This window comes from Macaca mulatta, chromosome 2 (assembly GCF_049350105.2).
Source record: "Macaca mulatta isolate MMU2019108-1 chromosome 2, T2T-MMU8v2.0, whole genome shotgun sequence".
Lineage (NCBI taxonomy): Eukaryota > Metazoa > Chordata > Mammalia > Primates > Cercopithecidae > Macaca > Macaca mulatta.
In genome coordinates this window covers 113,905,926-113,929,549 of record NC_133407.1, presented here as the reverse complement: position 1 = coordinate 113,929,549, position 23,624 = coordinate 113,905,926, and the positions used below count along the sequence as shown (strand labels likewise).

Sequence of the window (23,624 nt, the reverse complement as noted above, 5' to 3'; positions counted from 1 at the left end):
GTGCCCTTTCAGGCTGACTCTATTTTCATTCCTGGCCTTGATTTGGGCCTTTTTGGCTGGGCTTGTTTTTGGATGGCTTCTGAGGCTGGGCTTGCCCTTTTATGCCCTTTCTGCCTTCCCCATGCCCAAAATCCACAGTCACCTCCTGGTTCCAACCCCTACCCCTGAGGAGGCTCAGCAGGGCTGTGCACCCATGGAGGTGGCATCAGGGCTGAGCCTAAAGAGTGCTATGGAGGGTGGCCCATCACCCAGTTCTCCTGGGCGACTGCTCATTCATCACCTCCTAGAGGGGAGACCTGCTAATTTGTCAGCCCATTAGCTGGGCACGAGCAGCATATGGACCCGATTCATGCTGCCCTCTTCCTGCCCACTTCTAATAGCATCATCAGGGCTCACGGCGAGGTCCTAGGTCCAGGGCTGGATCATAGCTGTGGGGGGCTGGCCATCTTGCTCCGAGTCTGAGCCCCTCAATGAGGCAGCCAAGGGTTTGTCACTCTCTTGCCTTCAACAAATCTACCTTAGGAGTTCAGTGATGGAGCCTCTCTAAGCCACTGGCTAAGAAGGGCCCTGCTTTTAGGAAACTGGGCTTTATTTTTAGTGTTCAGAGAAAGATAATTTTTTCTCGCCCACCATCAGCAGGGAGATCAGTAGTTTTCGTGATGTTTCCAGATCCTCTTGTCTGTGGGATGGGGGTGGGCAGGAAGGATCCCTTGCCTGAGGGCTTCATTGCGGCTCTCCTCCACATGCAGAAGGGAATCTGTGCCCGCAGACTCTCTCTGTTGCAGCCTGGGCCATCAATGGGTTGTTCTCAGAGTCTGTGGGGATATTGGCTGGAAGGAGGCACCAGCACAGTGTGGATGGCCTGGCTCTGGGGAAGTGACCAGTGCAGGGCTCTAGTCCCTCTGAAATGGTGGGCAGAAGGGCAGGGACTGGTTTGCTTGAGGGTACCCTGGGCCTGTACACACACATAGATGTTCCCTAAGACCTACTGTGTGCTGTACTTGAGCACAGGAGCTCGGGGCTGAGCTCAGGAGCGCATGCATCCTACTTTGTTCATTGCGAGCCTTCCCCCAGCATGCACCATAAACCTGGACATATGCGCCAGGATACATATGTGCTTGGACACACAGGCACCGGGATATGTGAGTACGTGGAGACATACACTGGGTCATGTGCTTGGGCCTGAGTTGCCAATGGGAGCACCATCACCCTTCCCACTTGCACGCCAGTGAACGTTTGTGCACACAGAAACTGCCATGCACCATATGCGCATGCCTTCCTACATACATGTACAGATACACTCAGGCACACACTGGCTCCTGCATCATCTGGGTTTATGGCAGGAGATAAATTTGCAGTTTAGGAACTCTAAACCTCCCAACATTGTAAACTCAAAGAGCCTGATAGCCAGAGCTGCCAGGCACGTTGGTGACTCCACAAAGCATAATACTGTATAGGAGAGGGCTTCCCAGCCTCCTTTGCAGGGCAGCCCTGCAGAGCAGAACGTACCCAGGCCTGACTGGTTAAAGAACCTGTCCAGGGACTGCCTACCTTGTGCCAGGGAGGGGCCACATGGTTACCACCTAGGAGCTTCAGCCTAGGGCATCTCCAGCATTCCCTAAGGGCCCTAGGGTAGGGGAAGTGATAGCAACTCAGAGGGCTTAAGGCCCTGGGGGAGGCTAGGTTTTGTTCATGGAGGGGACAGGGTAGTCCAGACCAGAGTCAGGTTGAGGATATGACTGGTCTGACTCTTAGCCTCTTCTGGGGCCTAAAAAGGAGGGCTTCCTGCTTAGACCTCGGTGGGGCACTTAGAAGAGCAGACCTGATCCCTGAGCCATTCAAGGTGTGGCATGGCAGGGACCTTGGTTGGATTCCGGAGGAGCTCAGAGTTCCCCAGGCTCCATGGTAACTGGGGCAGGGAGAGGCCTGGGGTGTGGAGTTCTGGGCAAGCAGGCAGGGAGGCTGCCAGCTCAGGGTGCAGGCAGGAAACCTGGAGGGGCTCATGTATGCTCAAAGACACTGGAGGAGCAATGACTGAACAGGACCAACCCAGGCCACTTGTCCCTGCAGGCCCCAGGGTAGTGAGCCTCTGTTGAGGGGTCTCCCAGCAGGTCCAGTGGCATGGGAGGGACATGGGGCAGGGAGGAACCTAGCTCCCAGTTTTCTCCCTGCGAAGGAGGAAGTAGAGCTGCCTTACATAATCAGGGCAATTTGTTTCGCTCGTGTCCTCCTGGCGTCATTGCCCTCACCGCCTCCTTGCTCAGGGAGCCCTTGACAGAGCTAGAAGCGCAGGCCTCCCTCCTTCTTGCTGGAGGTTGCTGACAGATGATGTGGAAGCCCAGGGCACCATCGCCTCCAAGACCCCATGGGCACCTGGCCACGAGAAGGGGGCGGTGGGGGAGACAAGGTCAAACTGCATGTGGGGATCCAGTCCTCCCGCCTGCAGCCTCCAGACGACCCTACAGTTTCTCAGAATTCACACAGGCAGTGAGTTCCTGGTGAGGATCAGGGTCAGAGCTGCCCCTGCCTGCTAGTGGATCACCTCCCCAGGCAGCTCTCCTCGCCAGCCTTCCTTCCCCTCCACCTTTGCATGCTGCTCCCCTGCTGGGAAGGTACACAGTCCCTTTTGGCCCATCCAGCTACACCTTTCCCTGTAATGTCTTCTCTGACCTTCCTAGCACAGAAGGAGGTGAGAAGCTGGAGCCTGGGTCATCCTGGCTCTTTACTCCTGCTTACCCTGCCCACTTGGGCCTCAGTTTACGCACCTGTAGCCTAGGGTCCTAGAATTCCAACCTTACAAACAAAGATGGTTTCCTACAAGTAGAAGCACCTCCTTGAAGTCCACCTACCCCCTGGGCCAGCTCAGAACTGTCCTTGGCTCTCCCTGCCCCTACAATCCGTCTGGGCAAACATGTTGGGTGAATGAGCCCTTGGGGTCTGGTGTGCAGCACCAGTTTAATGAATCAGGGGCTTGTTATCCTGAAGGGGCTGGCTTCCTGGGAGAGTTCACCCAACTGTCTGAGAAACAGCTCTTGATGGACATTCAAAACAGGATGGGGTTTGTGAACCCGAGACTCACCTGACACCACTGACTTTCATAGCCCTGGGGCAGGTGGCCCAATGGACACGGCTGAGGGGGTAGTCAGAGTGGCTTCCTAAAGGAGGGGTCAGGGGCAGGGTTGGGCCTGAGGAGGAGTTACAGGATCCCACAGGCTGGAGACCAGCTGCTGGGGAGATGGAGGCAGAGTCTGATACAGGGTCTGTGTTCATGCACGTGGTAAGTCCATGTAGTCATTGAATCCCAGCTCTGCCAATTACTCTCTGTGCCTCAATTGCCTCATCTGTAAAATAAGGACAACTGGGGCTTGTGAGAATTTGATGCAATGGATGGCTGGTGTGGAGGCTCACTTTGACCCACCAGTAATGGCAGCTAATCCCGTTATAATTGTCACCCAACCCCACAGCCCCCAAACCTGGCAACAAGGAGGTGGCACACCTGGAGTCGGGGCCCAGGCACAGCGTCTGCCTCCCCTGAGTGTAGCACACTTAACTTAGAAGTTCATGGCTGTTCAGGCTAAGGGCCCTCATGGTGTTTGCCAGTGTGGCCAGGCCATCAGTCCTGTTTGCACAGTTTGTTTGCATGGCAAACACTGTGCACGGATGCAGGAAGGTAAATGCTGGCCCCTGTTGCTACTGGAGTTTTGCATATACCGAGAGAGAACCTGGAGCTGGAGGTGACAGGGATTGTCCCTCTTCCCCCCAAGTGAAATAAGGGGGAACTGAGGTACAGAAGGGCCAGAGCCTGCTCAGGAGCACCCCTATGGACTGGGTCCAGAGATCACTGACCCCAGCTCTGGGAAAGCTTTGGGTGGTAACCCCACCCCTGCATTTTTCAGGTCCAAAGTGGGAGCTTTCCTGTGAGAGCCCAGGAGAGGCTGTAAATGATGGGAGAGGCTGAGTTCCCTTGGGTGTGTGTCCCCAGAGTGCATGTGTTTTCAGAGCATACATGTCCCTAATGTGCGCCTGTCCTCAGCGTATCTTCAGTCTATACAAAGCCTTCGTGTCTTGGTCCTGTTTGTTTATTTATTTAGCTTTCGACTTGTTCTACAGTAGATTTAAGGGCACTTACAAGGATACATAAAATTTAAGAAGAGCCTATAATTTGGAAGTAGGAGAAAAAGGAAAAATTAGAGGAGGGAGTAAGATGGCGTCAGGAGGTGCTGACAGAGGAGGTAAATGAGATGGCCCAGGCATGGTGTGACCCCTTGCACACTTGCTTGCACATTCACAATGACTCTGTTGCCTACTGCCTTATTGGTGCCTTGTGGTCAGCTGCATCAAGAACTCAGAAGGGGGAGCCTAGCTGGGCTCTCCTGGGACCCTGGTTCAGAGGCCACTGTGTGTCAGGCCATGCCCTTGCCCCAACCAGGTCCAGCACCCATGCTGTTAGGAGCCCCTCCAATGGTGTGTTCAGCAGGATTTAGGGTCATGACCTTGAGGTCGCCCCAACCATCTGAGACAGCAAAGTTCAACTACTTAAAACATTTCAGATGGCCACAGACCACTTTTTGAGGTATGAATGGATACCCACAGAACCTCACGCAAGCCTGGGGCTGCCATATATCCAGTGACAGTGGACAGGCCCATCTAGGCTCTGGTGCCTTTTCTATGAGCCTAAGTGTGAGACTTGAGCAAGATCTGCAAGGGGTTTCCTGAGTCCTGGGTGTGAATATGGTGAGGTCAGTGCATGTGACCTGGTATGCAAGGTCAAGTGCACGTGCCTGCAGCTGCATTTGTGCACTGGTACAGGACAGGTCCCTGGGATCACCTTGCCCCAAAAGAGGCCCTTGATACCATGAAAGGCCATGGGCTCATCTTCTGGGCTTACCTTCATCTCTCTACCCTTACCTCCCACACCTGCCATGCTAAGATCTCATGTTTTCACAAGAGCAGCCAGCCCGAGGGCCTCAGCAGCACCTCTTATTGTGATCGGGGCTGTCATTGGTGCTGTCATTATGTGGTGACATCTTTAGCAAGTCTCAGCAGCACAGGACAGAATTCCAGCCTGTGAGGCCAGGAAAGTTGGTCCCTGCAGGACAGAGTGGATCAGGGAAGGTGCTCAGGGCCTTGGGAGCGACCCTGGAAGGCGGTCCCATGAAAAGCCACCAGCACCCCACACTTGACCTTCCATCTTTGAGGAATGCCAAGATGGCCTAGCTGAGGTAGCTCAGGTCTCTGCAGACTGTGAGGGTGAAGGCTCAAGCCAAACCACGAGGCTGCTTAAGGGCAGAGCGGAAATTCAGACCCATGGCTTTTGGCCATTCTTGGCTGTGGGTGCAAGAGACTGGGAAGTCTCCTCTCTGGGCAGATTCTGACCCTCCTCATCTGTAAGATGTCCACCTCAGTGTCCTCATCTGTAAGATGAAAGATGAAAAGCCATCCAGCTGCTGACCACCTTCTGGGTGCCCTTGTTACAGTAATCTCCACCCCCAGGGCCTGACTGGTGGCTTTGGGACAAGGTCTGTTTCTGGCCACTCTGGAGTCCTTGGGGGACCTGCCCAGCCCCTGAAGAAGGTTACTTACCTGACCTATCAGGGCTGTGAGGGGTGGATGGAGGTGATGCAGAGAAAGCAGATTTTGCCCTTTGCTCCCTGGCCTCAGTTCCATCTCATGAGGCACTTACGGGGTGAATTTCTTTTTTTTTTTTTTTTAAGATGGAGTCTCGCTCTGTCGCCCAGGCTGAAGTGCAGTGGCGCAATCTCGACTCACTGCAAGCTCCGCCTCCCTTACGGGGTGAATTTCTACCAGCTCTGGGCTACAAGGACTCTGGGCCACAGTGACTGTTTCATCTCCGACGAGAGCTCTATGGCCCATTGAAACCCACTGGAGGCCGGGCGCGGTGGCTCAAGCCTGTAATCCCAGCACTTTGGGAGGCCAAGACAGGCGGATCACGAGGTCAGGAGATCGAGACCATCCTGGCTAACATGGTGAAACCCCGTCTCTACTAAAAAATACAAAAAACTAGCCAGGTGAGGTGGCGGGCGCCTGTAGTCCCAGCTACTTGGGAGGCTGAGGCAGGAGAATGGCGTAAACCCAGGAGGCGGAGCTTGCAGTGAGCTGAGATCCGGCCACTGCACTCCAGCATGGGCGACACAGCGAGACTCCGTCTCAAAAAAAAAAAAAAAAAAAGAAACCCACTGGAGCTGAGACATGATTGGGCGTCCCCTCTGGCCCACCAAGGGTCCACTGGAGCCTCTGCCCACCTTGGCTCCCAGAGCCCTTCACTCCCACCCTCCCAGCCCACTGTCCCTGAGTCCTGAGAGGTGAGTAAGGGGGGCTTTAACCCATTTTACATATCCGAAGATGGAGGCATGAGAGTGAAGGGGCTGAAGACGCCAGATGGCAAGGCAGCGGCCCGACTCTGGGTCTGTCTACTTGGGCTGTTGTAGGGTAGAGGGGGCCGTTTGTCCTGCTGCGAGGGCAGGGTCCTTGTCCAAGGCCAAGCTGGGCCAGGGCTGCTCGAGGTGGTGAACGGACTGAAGGGCAGGCCAGGCTTGTCTGCGGGCCAGAGAACTGAGCAGCAGTGGGGTCCTGGAACAGATGGCTGGGGTCTCAGAAGCCCAGTGCCTCAGGCACCTCCACTCACTGCCTGTACTCTGCAGCCAGTTTCTCTGTTTCCCAGAGCTGTCAAATGACGAGGACTCCATGGGTTATGCGCTGAGCCCTGTCTGGCCACACAGAGGACCTGTCATCACTATCCCCATCCTTCTGCAGTTAAGAGGCTGAAGAGTTCTGATGAAAGGAAGGCAGGGCCAACTGGGTGAGGAGGCAGCGGGAGAGAGCAGAGCCAGGGTGGGTGGCAAGGGGGCCCAGACGCCGACACAAACAATCTGCTTCCCATAAACATGGGCGCCCACACCAGCCGGCCGCCACCCGGCGACTTCTGTGAGTTGGGAAAGTGCGGGTATGTTTACTCGCACTCCCCCGTGCCAGCTGGTATGCTGGGCACAGCTTCCCTCCCAGCTGCCTCGACAGCCGGCGGCTCCCAACTCAGGGAGGGGGAGCAAACAGGGGCCCCTGGTTCTTGCCTGCAGTTTGGTTCACCTTGGGCTCAAATTCCCCACCCGATGCTATTCCAGGCCACATTGAGAGGATGGGGTCCCCGAGAGTCTCCATGGCTGGTGTCCATGTGGCTGTGCTATGCCAGAGTTGTCTCCCCTGCTCTCCAGCCCATCTGAGTAGACAAAGGCCTGGAGGCTGGAGCTGTCCAGGGACACTTGTCTTGAGTTCAGGCAACAGATGCCCCTCCAGTGGGGTCCATGCCCTCCTCCCTTCTACCCCAGCTGCTTTCTCAGTAGTTGCTTCTCTCTGGGGTTTGGTCAGTGCTCCAGTATTTCAGCACACCCAGAACCAATGGATGCCAATTGCAGGTGGGTGAGGTTGTAGGGAACCAGTGCCTCATGGACCCTGGGATGTGTGGGTCTCCATGCCTCAGATTCTCTGCTCTGTGAATTCTGTGAATACCTTGTCCACTCAGCAGTGGCACCTGCAGGAGGTCATGCATCATCCCAGGAGGTCAGGGCAGATTCTTGGCTGTGAAGTTGTCTCCATGGTATTGTGCCACCCACCCCAAGGCCTGAGTCAAGCATCTCAGATCAAGGAGTGATGGGAGCTCAGAGGCAGGGGCTCAGGGAAGCTGCCTGGGGAGAGTGCTTCTTGGGCAGGCACTCAGCAGCCCATGCTAGAGCATTAACTTGTGACTTTGGAGATAACATCATGGATGGCTCTGGTCCTGCAGCATTTGTTCTGAGGTACACAGGAGTGCACCTCATGCTGACATAGGCAGACAGGGACACTGGAGTGTGCCCCCTCTCTAGCCCCCATGCCCAGGGCCATTTGGGATTGTCACCTCTGTAGTAGGGAGACCTCATTCGATTCTTTCTCACTCCCAACCTGTCCCCAGAGCATCCCCGTAATCACAAAGGGAGAACTTAGGGAAGATAAAGTCACAGACTGCAAGCTTCACATAGGCACACGGCCATAGGAATGCTGTTATCTAACGATGGCAGCCTGGAATCCAGCCACAGTGCTGGCTAATGATGGGTGAATCCCTTCTCAGCATTCCTGACAGCTGGGCTGGAATAGTCCCTGTGGCGGGGGGGCTCACTACTTATCCAGGTGTTGCTTTCAGGCTTTGGGAGCCCTAAGTGTGAGAAAGTTCCTCCCGCTTCCGAGCTGGAATCTGCAACCCTGTTCACAGAAGCTATCAGGAACCTTGGAGAAAGGACCTCTCATTTTAGAGCTGGGTGGATACCATTTCCCTCTAGAACTGTTCTCCCCTGAGATACAGGCCTTAACACTGGAGGCCTCACTCAAGTCAGGCCTGGTGTAAATGGATAATCAGGATTGCCACAGTTTTCAAGTCAGTTTGGAAATTCGCATATGTTTCAGAGAAGCAAAGGGCTACACCCAGGAATGGGCCATGCCTGGTGTCTCTGGTGGGTGGCACCTTGCCTGGGGGCATGTTCAGGGCAGGCCTCACAGGCAGGCTCTGCACAGGGGCAAGCACAGGGAGGTTGGCACAGACTGGCCCTTGCTTGGCTGGGAGGATTTGGTTTATTGTTTTGTGTTGGGTTTTGTGTCTTTTGAAAAACAAGAGATTGAGCCTTTTTATGACATGGATTTTACAGCGTAACGAGGCAGCGTAATTTCCCATTCTCAGCGGCAAGTGCACTTTTTACACTAATTGCATAATTAGACATAATGTACTAATTGCGGTAATGGATGACAGTCAACTAAACTTTAACTTTAAAAACAGGGAGGCGTTGTTGGGGGTGGTGGTGGGGGCGTCAGGCCCCTGTGAGTTTTGTGAAGGGAATCCTCCTGGTGAAAGCTCCTAGAAGTTGCCTCTTGAGGATGAGGGACCACAGCCACCGGGCCTTTCTTACCTTGTGGTCAGTCACGTATCCCTCCTTCCTGGAGGATCCCCCTGTCCCCACCACCTGGGTATCTACTCCCCTTGCCCTCACACCCTGTCTCCCCAGCTTCTGTTCCCCAACAAGTCCCTCTGCAGCCACTGAGCAGTCCCTTATCCCTGCTTCTCCCAACCTTTGCACCTGGCGCTACTGCTGCCAAGCGTCCCTTGCCCCATCCACCCACAAAAACCCCTGCCCAGCCTTTCAGACTGCTCAGATGTCCTTTCCCCTGGAAAGCCCTCCTCAGGCTTTTTCTTGCCCCCTACCACCCCGGAGCAGACTAGCCCCACTCCCAAGTGTCTCCTGCACACCTCCCTCTGCCGCCACCTGTCTGGGCATCTGTCCCCTCTGGATAGAGAGTCCCAGGAGGGCAGGGATGAGGTCTGTTCTATCTCTGCTGTTCCAGTGGGGATGTAAGGAAGTGGGGGTAGGGGAGGATAGTGCTATGAATGGGCCGCCCACCCAGGAGACCAGGCCAGGCACCCTCCTCCCTGCTTCCACACTGCTGTGTGACTTCCACTGTAGCCTGTGCAGGCCGATTGTAATGGCCTGGTTCTGTGTTTGTGATGCCCTCTAGAGAGAGTGTTCATCCCAGGTATTCTCTACTAGATATGAAGGGGAATTATGAATGGGACAACCATCACCACAGTGTACAAAACCTGTGTGTGACAGGACACCATATACAGCTGACCATGGGGCCACCCCACCTGGGATGGTGGCAGTGTGGCATGGCCACTTAGGAACCTAACATGGTGGTTGGCAAATGTCAGCAGCTGATGAAGCATGTAACTGAGTGGCACACAACCCCCCTGCCTGGGCACCGATAGTGTGCCCTGAGGGCTCCAGGGGCCCCTTGCCCTACTGTAAGCCCTGTGCCAGGCTGGTGAGGGACTGGCCTCAGCCCCCACCTGGGGGGAGCTGTCAGTCACACACCCAGTCTTGTGGCTGGATTAGGGTTTTTGTGCACCCACCCTGGGGCAGCCCCTCAGTCCCATCAAGAACTAGGCTATAAGGGGAGCCCTGAGGGGTGCAGCCTGTCCTGGATCTGTCCCAGGAGCTGTCAGTGGTAGAGAGTTCCCAGCTGCCTGGCTACCCCATCAACCCTCCAGTCTTCAAGGTGGATTTGCAGTTATGTCAATACCCTGTATTTTCTCACGGAGGCAGAAGGCCAGGTTAGCAGCCTAGAAGGGGTGGGTGAGGTGGCGGACCCGGACCTGGCTCTGCCCTGACGGGCTAAGGTCCTTGAACTGGTCACTACCTGTCCCCAACTCCCCTACCTCCTTTTTGGCCCATCTCAGGCTTCCTAAGCCACCACAAACCCTCAGCCACCCACCCAACATCCCTGACATGAGTGTAGCCCAGTCTGGCAGCTGACTCCGACCTCCAACTGCAGACCCTGTGGCCTCTTGAGGTGGTTTCCTCCCCAGGGCTTGTTCATTTGGGTCGGGCCTCAGGAGGCTTCGCCCACCATCTTTCGTCCACTGGCTGTCCTCCCCACAGGGGCCTAATGGGCAGTTAAGACTTTGACCTGGCTGCTTCCTGTGGTGAAATGTGGTGAGGGGGGCGTGGAGCGCCAGTCTCCCCGGAGTCATGCCTCAGGGCTTAGGCCAGGGGTGCTGGAGCACCTGGCAAAGCCCCAAGGTGAGCTGGGTCTTTGAGGAGACAGCTGGCAGCAGGGCCAAGCCTGCGTCAAATCTTTCTTGTTCCATTTTCTTTCTGATTTAATTTTCCAGAGATTAGGGCTGTTGGCGTTCACTGCGGAGAAGAGCCTCGCATGCGAGTGCCTGTTTTGACTCCCAGGGTTGGGTGGGTGCTTAGTCGATTGGGCTGGCCCTGCCAGTCTTCCCCTCATTCCCCTCTAGCATGGCCCTCGCACCTTCCAGGGGCCACAGTCTTTCAGCGTCTGCCTGCATCCGCCCCAAACCCTTGAGGCCTGTGCCTGAAGTTCATCCCTATGCCTCTTTTCCCGTGGTCTTGCCTTCAAGTTTAGGGATAAAGTCAGGGAACAGAACTGTACAAAGAGTATGACCTAAAGCAAGGGCTTTGGATTTGACCCAGTTCAAACCCCAGTTTCGCATGTGCCTTAACCTCTCTGGCTTCAGTGTCCTCCCTGCCACATGGAGATGATCAGAATGGACCCTCCTCAGGGGTCGTAGGAGATCAGTGAGGTCACGTGTGTAAACCACCTGCCCCAGAGCAGCCAGAGCTAACACTCGGGGCAAACAGGGCTGTTCCTGCAGCCCCCTTGGCTCTTCCTCCTTGCTTTTCCCCGTTCTCCTTTCTCCTCTCCTCTCTCCTTTTCCTCTCCCCTTCCAGCTTCCCCCTTGCCCTAGGCAAGTTTGGTGGTAGCTCAGGTCTGGGGTGTCCTGCTGCTGACTTTCTGAGACTTTGCAAAATACCTTCTGATTGGGGCCTGTCCAGGTCACTTGTCCTAAGGCCTTTAGCTTCCTGTGGTGGCTGTCTATGTTCCAGACACGTTGGGGCTGGTGACTGGACTCCCGTCTCCCAGGCAGGACTGTTAGGAGCTGTGGGAACGAGGCTGGCTCCCTTTGCCCCTGCCAGCATGCAGGCTTCCTGTCCAAGGTCACCATTCCTGCAAGGGTCCTCCAGGCTTGCCTCCCACTTATGCAGAGTCATGGGGGAAGCAGGAGGCTGGGCGGAGGGTTCAGGGCTTCTAAGGAGGCATCAGCCCCACGAGCCCTGTGAAGCCCTAGGCCGGAGAGCTGGCCAGACTTGCCTTGATGCCTAACTAAAGAACTGCTAGAGCTGAGAGAGGGTTGGGGCTAGAGCCAGCCCTGGGGGAGGGGAGAGGTGGAGGGGCAGGTCTCCATCACTGGTGGGATAGAAGTGCCCTCAAGGGAGGAGGGCACCAGCTGAGCCATGGTCACCAGTATGTGGAACAGAGTGGGGAACCAAGGATTCCTGGGAACAAGGGGCTCCAAACAGACTCCTGAATTGTCCCTTGGGACATCAGCCACCCCTGTTCTCCCTGTTCCTCAGTCCTCTCCCGCATCTCCACCTGGCTCCAGTCTGCCACCCTGTCCCACCAGCATCCTGGCATTCTCTGTGGGTTAAAGCTGCTGCCTCTCCCTCCCTATCACTGCTGGCACAGAGCTGGGGCACCCTGGGATCGGTTGGGCCCTGTCGTGCTCCTCAGTCCAGCAGAGGTGGGGCTGTGCCAGCTGTGCTGCTGTGGGAGCAGTTGGCTTTTTCTAATTAACTCTCTGGGCCAAGGACATCAGCGGGCATTGCCATCCTGCTGTGGTGGTTGAGGCCCTGCATCCGGTGCACCCTGACCTTTCTGCCACTTCCCAGCTGGCCCGAGGAGCCAGGGCTAGAGGCTGGGGCTGGAGTGGGGCTAGCCCTGGGCAGAGTCTGTGCACTGGAGTTGCCCTGGGCTCTTCTGGGCTCCTGCTGGGCCTGCAGGTGGAAAACACCTCCCTGGACCACATCAATGTAGAGATGACCTTTCTCCCAGGGTGGGACCATCTGCTGGGCTGTGTCACTTAGATCTCCTGAAGATTTGGGGCTCAGCTCAGGGCCCACCCTAGAAGATAGGGACAATCGGGGCAAGTTCAGGGGAATGTTGAGAGGAGGGCTGTGGCACTGGGGGCTATCATTCGAGGACTGTTGTACCTCAAGGGCTCATTTGGGATTGGGAAGCAGGCTTGGCTGGCAGTGTGACCAGCCCCTGCACTTCTGGGATTCTGCTTTCCTCTCACCAGAAACCCCTTCCAGCCCATTTCCCTGGCCTTGCCCTAGAGAGGATTTAGACAGCAGGGCAACGTGGAGGGGATGCAGAGACAGTGTGAGTCAAGGTATAGCTGTGGGAACTGGCGTGGGCTGGAGACCCAGAAGCCTGCAGTCACGTGATAGGTCAGTGGGCTTGATGGGCCCCAGGTGATGGCACCAGGGCTGGCAGAAAGATGCTATGGTGGGTCCTCCGGTAGAAATAGAAGAGGAAGAAAGCACAGTGGATGCATCCCTAGGCCCTGAGGGCTCTTGCAGCTGCAGGCAGAAGGTGAGGAATCAGACTTGGGCCCAGCTGGCCCCAGAGCTCTGCTTTTGGACATAGAATCCAGCATATGGATTTGTCAAGTGTCCACAGCACACAGATATGGTGCTTGGGAGAGAGAGAAGGAAGCTGGCCATGGCTGTGCCCTATTAGTGGCGTCCCAGTGTCTGGGCTCCACCGTTATCACCTCTGGGGCCGAGGCTGAGGTGTCGGAGACAAGGACAGGGTGGCTCCAGTGTGGGAGACTGCCCAGGCCAATCTGGGAGAAGGGGGTGGGGCTAGAGGTGGGCAGACCCTAGGAGACTGAGGCTACCAGCTCAGGAATGCAGCCGATGGCTTTGGACAGCCCCAAGTGTACAGATCTAGCAGGGAGAGAATGGGGGCAGGGAGGGACTATGATTCCATCTGCAGAATTCTGGTGATCCCAAACAATAGCAGTAACAACAGCACAGGCTGCTCAAGGCATGGGTTTGCTGTCCCCAGCCCAAGAGGTGGGGACTACTGTTCTCTTATTTAATAGATTAGTCATGGAGGTTCAGAGATGAGTGACTTTTGGTAGAGACTCAGCTTCCAAGGCCTCATGTCACCTGTTGGTGCCCTGAGGTGTGGATCTGCCACCTAGAGACCCGCTCACTCTGCGGCCCCCTGATCCCCGGCACAGTCACCATGCCAGGCTGCAAGGGGCACCCTGGAGCCCAAGAGGAGGGACTCCTGGACTTTCCCAGGAGAACCACATGGTCCTGCCTCAGATCCTGGGGCTGTACACAGCCATGGACAGCCAGACTGTGGCTGCACCTGAGAATGACCTTGACAGAGGCTGAGGTATGAACTTCATTACAGGCCAGGAGAAGCCGGGCAGCAGTGCCCCCTGCTGGTGCAAGTGGGTCGCGGCGCCACTCTCCAGAGGCATCGGTGGATGTGACTGAGACCATGGCCACACAAACCCCAGAGTGATCTATCAAGGATGGCTGAAAGCCGATGGGGTATCTGGCTTTGCCACTCAATCACCTGGCCTTGACCTGTCCTCTCCTGTTTCTGTGCCTCAGTTTCCCCAACAGTAAGGTGCTAGGCTCTAGGTTCCCTGCCTTTCCTCAGTGATCCCTAGGGTCCAACCCCTCCTCACCCTCTGTCTCTATCACCGTCTGCCTCTGTGAATCTCTGTCCTGAGGCAGGGCCCAGGGGCCCAGGGAACATCCTGGCCTGGCACTCACTCAGGGCCTGTCTCTTTCCTGGCCATGTGGCCAGGCCTCAAGTCTCGCCCCCTGATTGCCACTGCTCTGCTGGAAGGAGCGACTTCACCACAAATTATTTTGTTCTAAAAGAAGGACAAAAAGAAAAGAGAAGCCGGGAGGGATGGGGGTGGCGGGAGGAGGAGAAGATTGCCTGAGCCGGCTTTGTGCGGTGCTTTAACCCCTGGACTGCCAGGCACTGGGTAGCGGCAGGGCAGGGGCTCTGGCAGCACCCAACCCCCTCCACCCCGTCCTCCTGTCAGATGACAAGGTCTTATCTCCCTGCCTTCTCGCTGTCACTCTACCGACCTTATCTCTCACTGCTTGTCTGTCTTTCATCGGCTGCCTCTCCCCCCTCCTTATCTCCCCTCATCACCTCCTCTCTGTCGCTCCACATCCCTCCACTTCTGCTCAGCCTGGTGGCACGGCTCAGTCACAGCAGCCTATTCTGTGACCTCTGGTGGTGAAGGAGCCTGTGCTTGGGGCACAGACTTCCTTGGGTCACCTGAATGAACACATGGACCCAGTCAGGCTTGGAGACACATGCCGTGGTATATGATGCATACAAATGCACACACACACACACACACACACACACACACCCAAGACCCAGCCGTGAACAAAGACGCTTGCAGAAATCTGCTCCTAAGACTCACAAGCCCCTGGGGGGTTGGAGATTCTAACCCCACCCCAGCCCCAACATGCAGGCACATGCACACAAATGGATATGTTGAGCCATCTCTCTCTCTCTCTCTTTCACTCACACACACACACACACACACACACACCCCATCAGATTTACACTGCCACATGTGCCTGCGCACCGACCCACCCCCATTGGAGTAAGGCTGGGCAGATTCAACCTGCCCCTTCCTCCCTGGTCCCCATTCCCCATATTCTGTGCCCTGAATGACAGAGGAGCCGGTAGGATTGCCCAGTGCTCCTGTTAGTTTCTGCAAGAGCCCTGGGGCAGCACCCACTAAAAGGGGTCCAGATGCCTGAGCAGTGCGGAGCCATGGCTGTGTGTGTGCACATGCATGGATGTGAGCATCTTCTTGTTGGGATGGGGTGTGTAGTGTGTGCTTATTGACTCCATCTCCCCTCAACCTCCTGCCTCCTCTTCAGCCCACCCTTCCCCTCTGCTATTCACAGTTACCTTGAGCTAGTCAGGGGGGGCTGCTCATGACCCTGAAAGGGGGGGCCCTGAGGCCCAGAGAAGGCCGTGACAACCCCATCCCACCAACCACAACGACCAACCTAAACTGGGCTCTCATCCCAGATGCAAGCTACGGAGCCCCTGGCCTTGCCCTGCCTTCAAGTCTGTGGGGGCGCTGGCCTTCCATGCCCTCTCTCGGAGGCCAAAGACAGGGTCTGGGTGCGGGTGAGGACTGTGCTGAGGTGAGCTGTGCAGAGGGGTATGCAGGGGCCATGGCATGGGGACATGGGACCACCTGGTCTCACCCCTGGCTTCTGCTTCCTTCCAGATTTACAAGGACAACCGGAACCTGTTCGAGGTGCAGGAGAATGAGCCTCAGAAGTTGGTGGAGAAGGTGGCGGGGGACATTGAGAGCCTGCTGGACAGGAAGGTGCAGGCCCTGAAGGTAGGTGTGTGTGTTGGGGGCGGGGGTTGGGGGGGCGCTGAGGGAGGGCCAGGTGGAGAGGTCCTGCACCATGAGGGCAGTGTCCCGAGCCTTCATCACATGGCCCTGCTGAGTTCAGCTGGGCCAGCATCAGCAGGGCTGTGCCCACGTGGAATGTGGGCAGCCGCGGCAGGAACAGGATGATATTTTCTGGAGTAGCTTCATGAGAGGTGGTGACTTGGAGTCTTGAGGCTCTGTGTGAGCCTGAGGCTGGGACTGGGGCAGGCCCTACCCCTCCCTCCTTCTGGGCCTGGGGTTTTCCCATTCTTCTGGGTCCCCAGGTTTGTTTATGGGTGGTGCCCTGGATGGGCTCCTGGTCAGGATAGTGACCTGCTGCTAGTGGAGTCTGCCGCTGAGGTAGGCTGCAGGCTCTCTTGGAGGGAGTGTCGAGGGGCTCTGCAAGCCCCACAGAGAAGGCCACATAAGGATGGGGGCTGCTCTGCCCATGGCTTTGAATGTTTCTCTGCTCCCTCATCTGGGCCCCTATATTCAGAGAGGTTGTGCCTGTCAGCCTCAGGCCACTGTAGTTCTGAGGGGTAACAGGAACGTGCTGGGCTGCCATGACAAAGCAGGTGGACCCCTGGCAATCAGCTCATCCAAGGGAGAGTAGGTGGGATGGGGCTTCTCAGCTGCCAAGTGACCAGGGAAGGTCGTATGTAAATGAGAGGCATCCAAGCTTCCCCCAGATCAGAAGCATACCTGCAGTTGCTCCAGCCTGTGTCAAAGACAAACTAATCCAATAAAAAGGAACGAAGCTGGGCATGGTGATACACACCTGTAGTCTCAGCTACTCAGGAGGCTGAGGCTTGAGCCCAGGAAATCGAGGCTGCAGTGGGCCATGATCGTGCTGCTGCATTCCAGCCTGGGCAATAGAGTAAAAACCTCATCTCTTTAAAAGCAAAAAAAAAAAAAAAAAAAAAAGGAATGAAGTCTCCTGATGCTTGCTACAACATGGATGAACCCGAAAACATTAGGCTAAGTGAAAGAAGTCAGTTACAAAAGACCACATATTGTGTGATCCTATTTCTATGAAATGTCCAGAATAAGCAAATCCATAGAAATGGAAAGTAGATGCATGGGTGCCTGGGAAGGGAAGGGATAGGGAAGGCCTGCTAATGGGTACAGGGTTTCTTTTTCGGAGTGATGAAAATATTCCAAAATTAGATTGTGGCGATGGTTGCACAACTCTGAATATACTAAAAGCCACTGAATTGTATACTTTATTTGGGTGGATTTGCGGTGTATAAATTGTTTCTCAATAAAGCAGTTTTTTTTAAATGAGCAAGTCTACACAAGCTGTGCCCAGGCTCAGGCCAGGGTCCTGGCTGGGTTAAGTTGGGGTGGCCACCCCAGCCCACACCCTGCCATATCCAGTCCCCAAGAGAGAACCAGAATTTCCTTCTCCAGGAGTTTGAGCCCTGCTGTCCCCCATGGGATCCCCTGCCTGTCCTTATGTGACCTGGGGCCATGGAATAGGTGGAGGCTGCTTCTTGGGGCCAGATTCCCAGAGAAGGTGGACTCTGAGGACCTCCCACCCAGAGGACCCAGAGCAGGGCCCCACCCAACCTTCAGGATCTCCTGGTCATGAGTGTGGGAAGACAGCGGAGAGCAGGCAGAGCCACACCTTCTGCGGGGATAGCAGCCCATTACTCATGCCTCTCTCAGCCAGTGCATCGCTCCCCACCTTCTTGCCTTTCTGAACTGGGCGGGCCTGGATGCCCTTCTCCTGCCTTTCCCTTGTTCTCCGACTCTGTCTCTGCCCCACTTCCTTCCAGATCCTTCATTTGCACACTACTTCCCAGCTTTGCTGCCCCCTGTCCAGTTTACAAATGTGGGCACCCAGCCCCAAACTTGTGTTGGAACTGTCTGATAAATGTGGGAAGGGGCAGCCCTCAGGCCTTTCAGCCTGCCACTCACCCAGGCCATGGGACAGCAGGGATGTGAGTGGTGGCAGAGACAGATGCCTGACCCACCCTCCATGCATGGAGCCCAGGACCCAGCCTCCTGCCCAGCCCTTTGGGAATCACAGGGCTGGGGTCTCTTTCCAAGCCACTTTCCCCACCCCTAAAGGAACAATCAACTCTGATAGCTTAGGAGGAGCAGCTGAAGGCCTGAGGTCCTGGTCCCAACCCTCTCCCTGCATCCCCCCCTGCTGGACTCTGCCATGTGAGGCAGACAGGTATCTCTCCCTTCCACTGCACCTGTAGCCCAGCCATGGCCTGAGATAGCCAGCACTAAACAGAAATTCTTTTCTTTTCTTTTTCTTTTTTTTTTTTGAGACAGACTCTCACTCTGTCACCCAGGCTGGAGTGTAGTGGCACAATCTTGGCTTACTGCAACCTCCGTCTCCTGGGTTCAAGCAATTCTCGTGGCTTAGCCTCCCAAGTAGCTGGGTTTACAGGTGCCCGCTGCCACGCCCAGCTAATTTTTATATTTTTAGTAGAGACAGGATTTCACTATGTTGGCAGGATGGTCTCAAACTCCTGACCTCAGGTAATCCACCCGCCTTGGCCTCCCAAAGTGCTGGGATTACAGGCATGAGCCACTGCATCCGGCCCAGAAATTATTTTTTATGAGAAATGATGGAGAAAGGCATGCACTGACCAGACAGACACTCACCGCGCGCTGAATCTATCATGCCTCATTCTCACAGCAACCCGGAGAAGGAAGCCCTGGCTACCGCCGCTTCACAGAGGGGGACACTAGGACTCAGAGGTGCCATGCATCAGGCCAGGATATGGCAGAGCCAAGATTTGAACTCAGGTCTCCCTGACTCTGAGCCAGCGCCTTGACTCCCCACATTATTCCTGAGGCGTGCACTGAGCCCACAGCCCGTGGCCTCCCAGCACTCCTGGGCAGTGAACTCCTCCTGCTGCAGCACCCCCAGCTCCAGACACACAAGATGTGCCTGCCCATATCCCCAGAGGAAGGGGAGGACCTCCCTTCCCGCTGCTTGGTCCTAATTGTTGAAGATGAGCTTTGGTCTTAATTATGTTTTAAATGTGCTTTTAATCAAGTTGTGGTCCCTTTCTCCTTTTTCATATTGGTTTGTAGCCTGAGTGTATATGAAGGGAGGGCTGTTGGGGGACTGGACCCCCCAACCCCCACTACATTGTTCCTCTCTCCGTGTACCCCATCCAGTAATCCAATTTAAATCCTTTGCTCTGGTCTGGAATTCTAATTGGGGGCTTGCAAAGAGGGAGCTGAGCAACACAGGACGGAAGTTCATTGTCTCATCTAATCAGGGACAATCAGATGTTTGTAACGAGTTTCTCCAAGCTGCAAAGGGTGGTTGCTGGGGCCAAGAGTCAGGAGAGAGCAGGCCAGATCAGAGGCCTTGCAACGCAAGCAACCAGCATCCCCAAGTCCGGGAAACAGGCTGGACCCTCAGCTTCAGAAACATGGAGGGGTACCTGTCTTGGAATTTTGACTACCTAGGGAGATGGGGGCCTCTGAAATAGGGCCCACTCTCTCAGAGTCTTGAGTCCCAGCAGGAACAGGGAGGTACATAAGTTCTTATAGCAGACTTGGACCCAAATCAGGACTCTCCTGCCCTCCCAGCTGGGCCCTGGCCTATGGCCTGGCTCTCGGGAAGACCACCCCCTCATCATTACATTCCTCCTCCATCTATTCACCAACATCCGCCACTGGCTACTGTGTACCATGCCCTGTTCAGGTGCTGGGGGTGCAGTGATGAAGGACAGGCCCTGTTTCTGCCCTCATGGAACTCTCAGTCCAGTCCTGTCCCAGGCCTTAGTTTCTCCTCCTGTGAAATCAGGACATGAGTACCCTCCCTGCCCAGCACTTCTGGTTTCACAACTCCAGGAGTGTCACTTATAAAGACCACAGTGTGGACAATCCCTTGAAGGTTGTGCCCCTGCAGCACCATCCCGTGCTGTGTGGCTCGGAGGAGAGGCCATGGGGGAAGGGAAGGCCCTGCCCAGGATTAGGTGAGGGGTGACCCAAGTGGGAGAGATTCCAGTCTCCTCTCAGGGACACAGCCAAGGGTATCGAGGCTCAACGGGCTTGGTTCCTAGAGAAAGGGAAGCCCAGGGCTAGGACAGCAAGGCCAGAGCAGGTTCCGGAAGGACATCAATGTGGTGGCTGGAAACCTGCTTTCCAGGAGGCCCTTTTGCCTCCTTCCTCAAACCAGGGACGGTGGGAGGCCCTGCTAGGAATCTAGCACCTGGAGACCCCAGCCCCAGGCTTAAGCCCAGAACCCCTCCTAACATGCCCGTGCCTCCCATCCTCCCCCTCAGGTCCCTCCAGGGTCAAACCTTTGCCTTCATGCAGCATTTCTGAACCCTGGTTGCACATTGGAATTGTCTGAGGAGCTTCTAAAATCGTGGCACCCAGCCCCTGCCTCAGATCAAGTGCATCAGATTCTTGGGGGGCCAGGGGGCTGGGGGGCAGGGCATCAGGATGTTTTAATGTGCCACAGGTGATTCTGTGTAGATTCAGAGTTCGGGACTTTTCCCAAAAAAATGGTCGAAATCTTTCCTTCCCAGGATTACTGGCCTCTGAGTGCCCACCAAGTGCCAGACCTGAAGTGAGCCTGCATGCTCTGTATTGCTCTGAATCCTCATACAGGTCGCTGGGTTGCTCTCTTCTCTCCATTTCACATGGAGGAAACTGAGCTTCAGGGAGCTTAAGCCACTTGCTCCAGGTCTCACAGCAAAACCAGGGTTTATTTATTTATTTAGGAGACAGAGTCTTGTTCTGTCACCCAGGCTGGAGCGCAGTGGTGGGATCTCAGCTCACTGCAACCTCTGCCTCCGAAGTTCAAGCAAGTCTCATACCTCAGCCTCCCGAGTAGCTGGGATTACAGGTGCATGTCACCATGCCCAGCTATTTTTTTGTATTTTAGTAGAGCTGGGGTTTCATTATGTTGCCCAGGCTGGCCTCGAACTCCTGAGCTCAGGCAACCTGCGTGCCTTGGCCTCCCAAAGTGCTAGGATTATAGGTGTGAGCCATGGCACCTGGCCAAAACCAGGGTTTAAATCCAGATAGTTGGGCTCCAGACCCCACAAATGGCTCCCCAGGCACTGCCCTCCTCTCTGCTACCATTAGTGGCCATGTGGTGTTTGCTGTCCAGAGTGGGACAGGGTCGAGGGAACAGGAGATGGGGCACTGGTTTCCTCTGACAGGGGCTTGCTCTCTGATGACCTAGTGACCTTGGGCAAGTCCCTGCCCCCTCAGTTTCTTCCTTAGGCAGTGAAGACAAGACACTGAGCACCCCTCCCACACCCCCATGAGGCTCACATGGATGGGAAGGGGCGGCGTGCAGTTCTGGCCTTGGTTCTAGGGGCTCCAGCAGGCATTGTTCCCACCATCGGTGGCCTCTCTGGGGAATGAGCATCATTTAAAGAGTAAAATTAAAAACCCTTCTGCACACAGCCGCCCTGCTTTTGCTGCTAATGGCCACTTAACCCAATTAAAGTGATGCATTGTTGGCAGTGTGACTGGGTCTGTTCAGGAACTGGGCTCTGGGCTGGGCATTCAGAGGGGCAGGAGGTGCGAGCCAGGGAGGGAGCCAGGGACTGTGGGGCAGCAGACTGCTCCCTTTGTCAGGAAGGAGACCATCCTGCCCAGCTCCCACCTCCTTTCTAAAGCCTTATCTAAAGCAGGGCGTCAGCCTCAGCACTGCTGACACCTCGAGCTGCATCCTGCTTTGCGATGGGTGTGCCCTGTGCACTGTGGGATGTTGAGCAGTACCCTTGCCCTCTACCCACTAGATGCCAGCAGTACACCACTCTTCCAGTTGTCACGACCAAAAATAATTTTAAGTATCGCCAAATGTGGCCTGGGGGCAAAGTTGCCCCAGTTGAGAACCACTGGCCTAACAGGACAGAAATGCAGCCATGGGAGCCACAGCAGGGAGATACTGGGGGCCTCGGAGAGGTGCAGGCGGAAAGGCCAGCAGGAGAAAGATCCCTTCAGTCCAGAGAGGTCACAGGAAGGCTGCCTGGAGGAGGCAGCAAGATGTGGGGGAAAGTTTGGCACTGAGGCAGCTGGAGGGCAGTTCAGCCGGGTCCACTGGTGCATTCACTGATGAGGGTGAGACAAACAGGTTGGTCCCCGGAGGACCAGGCCATGGGTGTCGCCTACTGCCAAGGCCTGGCCTGGAACAGAACACGAGTTCTGCAAACTCGTGAACATTTGTAGAACAGATGCCAGGGCTGTGGCTCTGGGTTGTGGCTGGGGCTCAGCCCCTGGGATCTGACTCCACACTAGGGAAGCTCTAAAAGGTGCAGTAATGGTGGATGGACAGGCAGGAAATCCTGTGGCATTGGCTGCCTCCGCCCACCCTTCTCGGGGCAATTAAAAGGTGTTTATGTGGGGCTGGCAATGGCTTCTGCCTCCCCTCCATTATGAACATTAAGAGATCTTGACCCTTCCACTCTCCTGCTCTTGAAAGGAGCCGCAGACACGTGGAGCCAATTAGGCGCACGCGTGGGCGCCAAGCGCCCAAGCAGCCTTTTCTCCCTGATTGCGGCGTTTACAGCTGATTATTCTCCCCTCACCCAAACAGTGCCGCTGCTTCCTGGCAAGGTGCCGCCCACAGGAGCCAGCTGGGGGTCCCCAGGGATGGGGGAAGCATTGGGGATTGGGCATCTGTTGGACACCCATTGTGTGGGCACCCTTGGGGCCCTCCGCCTACAGAGGGAGGCAGCCAGAGAGCTGGCCGGCAAGGAGATAAGGAAGGGACTTGGTGGTGAATGCTAGGAGAGACCAGGGAGCATGAGGTGGCAGAGTGATCACCAAGGAATGGGCATCAGAGAGGGCTCCTTGGACGAGGTGGCCTGGATGTATGCGGAAGGGACAGTAAACCCAAGGGTCCCTAGGGTCAGCATGAGCCTTGGGCAAAGACGCTACCCCCAACAGCTGGACATGAGTGTGGGGACAGCCTCCCCTGCCTGCATCTCTGTCTGGCGGTCTAGAATCCCAAGACCCCTTGAAGGCCTCCAGCTGGGAGCTGGTCTCCCGGGGAAGGTCAAGGGAGACAGTTCTGGTGGGACATGGCTGGGGCATGGCCAAAGGTCCTCAGGAGAAATAGTCATTCTCTTGTCTTCACCCACCCGCCTGAGCTAGTGGTGGTCAGATAAGGGCCTGGCCCAGCCTGCCAGGCCTTGGGAAAGGTTGGCTTGTGGATTTGGGGCTGAGCTTCTCTGGCTCCTGAGACTGCTCCTGTGGAGCAGGCCCTTCTCCTGGGACCTCCTCCAAGATGCGGGGACCTCAGGAGGGGTCAGAAGCACTGTGATCATTCCTGACTAGCACCTGCTAGTCAAAGGAAGGGTCTAGGGGGGCTGGTGTGCATCACCCCAAGGCCCACAGAGCCTGACGGGTCAGCCCCAGACACCTGTACCCAGCCACCCAATTCTCCCTAGTGGCTGAAGGTCAGAGGAAGGGATTGACTGCAGGCATGTGTCAGGCCCAGAAGCTCAACACCCTGGGTGTCGTGACTGGTGTCACCCCACCACCTGTGGGGACACCTTGGCTGAGATGCCCCAGGCCCAGCTCTCACTGCAAGAGCCTCTCCCGCCCTATGGCCTTGCTTTTGATGCCAGGTGCCTCCCCTGGGAGTGCCATGCAGCCTCCCTGTCTTTCACTTGCTCACTCAGTCATTCAGCAAACCTCTGCTGCCCCCAGCCTGGCCCTAGGCCAGGTGTGATTCCAATGTCTACTTGCTGTGGGGCAGAATGCCCATTTTACAGATGAGAGAACAGAGTCTGAGACTAGATGTCAACCGTGGTCACTGTCTGGG

General features: G+C 55.9%; 2 protein-coding genes across 9 annotated transcripts in view; both read left to right on the top strand.

The window, feature by feature from the left end:
- RASSF1 (Ras association domain family member 1) overlaps nt 1–23,624 on the top strand; it is a 274,834-nt gene that overhangs the window by 154,316 nt on the left and 96,894 nt on the right. The window lies entirely within an intron of this gene.
- The window catches only part of CACNA2D2 (calcium voltage-gated channel auxiliary subunit alpha2delta 2), a 140,540-nt gene that overhangs the window by 53,792 nt on the left and 63,124 nt on the right, over nt 1–23,624 (top strand). For all 8 annotated transcript variants that reach the window (XM_077992840.1, XM_015130839.3, XM_077992837.1 and 5 more), the window contains exon 3: nt 15,704–15,820. In XM_077992840.1, coding sequence (XP_077848966.1) covers nt 15,704–15,820 — 117 coding nt within the window. The remainder of the gene's footprint in view (nt 1–15,703; nt 15,821–23,624) is intronic.